The sequence below is a fragment of the Penaeus monodon genome, chromosome 22, assembly GCF_015228065.2.
Source record: "Penaeus monodon isolate SGIC_2016 chromosome 22, NSTDA_Pmon_1, whole genome shotgun sequence".
NCBI classification, from domain to species: domain Eukaryota; kingdom Metazoa; phylum Arthropoda; class Malacostraca; order Decapoda; family Penaeidae; genus Penaeus; species Penaeus monodon.
Genome location: NC_051407.1, coordinates 8,164,978 through 8,165,985, shown reverse-complemented (window position 1 = coordinate 8,165,985; position 1,008 = coordinate 8,164,978). Strand labels below are relative to the sequence as shown.

General features: G+C 33.3%; 1 protein-coding gene across 1 annotated transcript in view; it reads left to right on the top strand.

Moving 5' to 3' along the window:
• Positions 1–852: 852 nt before the first annotated feature.
• Positions 853–1,008, top strand: part of LOC119587320 (pupal cuticle protein 36-like) — a 1,423-nt gene continuing 1,267 nt past the window's right edge. The window contains exon 1 of the mRNA XM_037936069.1: positions 853–951. Within this exon, the coding sequence (XP_037791997.1) occupies positions 853–951 (99 nt within the window). The remainder of the gene's footprint in view (positions 952–1,008) is intronic.

The following is a 1,008-nucleotide window of genomic DNA, read 5'->3' as shown; positions in this document are numbered from 1 at the left end:
ATAAAAAAACACTAGTACACTACAACGAAACTATATTCTAAAGAAAAATCGCCATCATTCGGTGAAATGTTAGAATGCAGAACTTTGATGGAATTAACTGAGACAGTAGGAGAGCAACATATTCTTTTGTTTGTAAGAGGATGCAATGTTTTTTGAAGCCACTCCGTGTTGATATATTTGTTTGCTTCTAGAAATACTATCCCTTGTTATTCTGTTATAGACATTATTGGTATATGCTATTACTATCACTTATATCAACCTCAATTACGATGTTATTACTCACATTATTATTGTGATCATTATCACTACAGTAAAGAAATACCGTTTATCTACATACTTACTATTTGAGCCCTCACATTAGTTACGCAGATTTGGTTTACAATCTAATAATACATTATAAACAAACGCAAGCAGTATTGAGTCATATAATTATATAAAATTTCAGTCAAGTGCCTGAAAGATTTTTATTATTCATGGATTATGTAAGTAATGTCCGTGAACTCGTCACTATGTATTTTGTGCGTGTTTTTTCTTTGATTATTGTTCTTTGATATTTTTTTTATATTTTGTTTTTAATCAATATCCCGTAGAAATAATGCTGGCCTTTTGTTAATTGATACAATGTTAATATGTATAGGATACCAGGGCTGAGTTGCCAAATTCTCTAAATATCAAAGATATGCTTGTCCTAGGAAAGAGTGATAAAGTAATGTCTAAACAATAGCATTACAATATACTAACAATAGAAAACTCAATAAAGAGCACTGCGTAACTAGTGTTCGGTGAAGGTAGAAAACTGAGCGGGTGGGCTTACAACCGATGAAAGGCGAAGCAAACCGGCTAAAGGAATGAATGTCAAGAGTGGTTTTGGTTGGGTCAGGCCATCGCATGAGTGGACATATAAAAGAGGAGGCCCGTCTTGAACGTTCATCAATCAACATGAAGATCTTAGTGAGTGTATTTGCTAAAATTGTATACACTCGTAAAATTCCGCGGGAGAACATACAT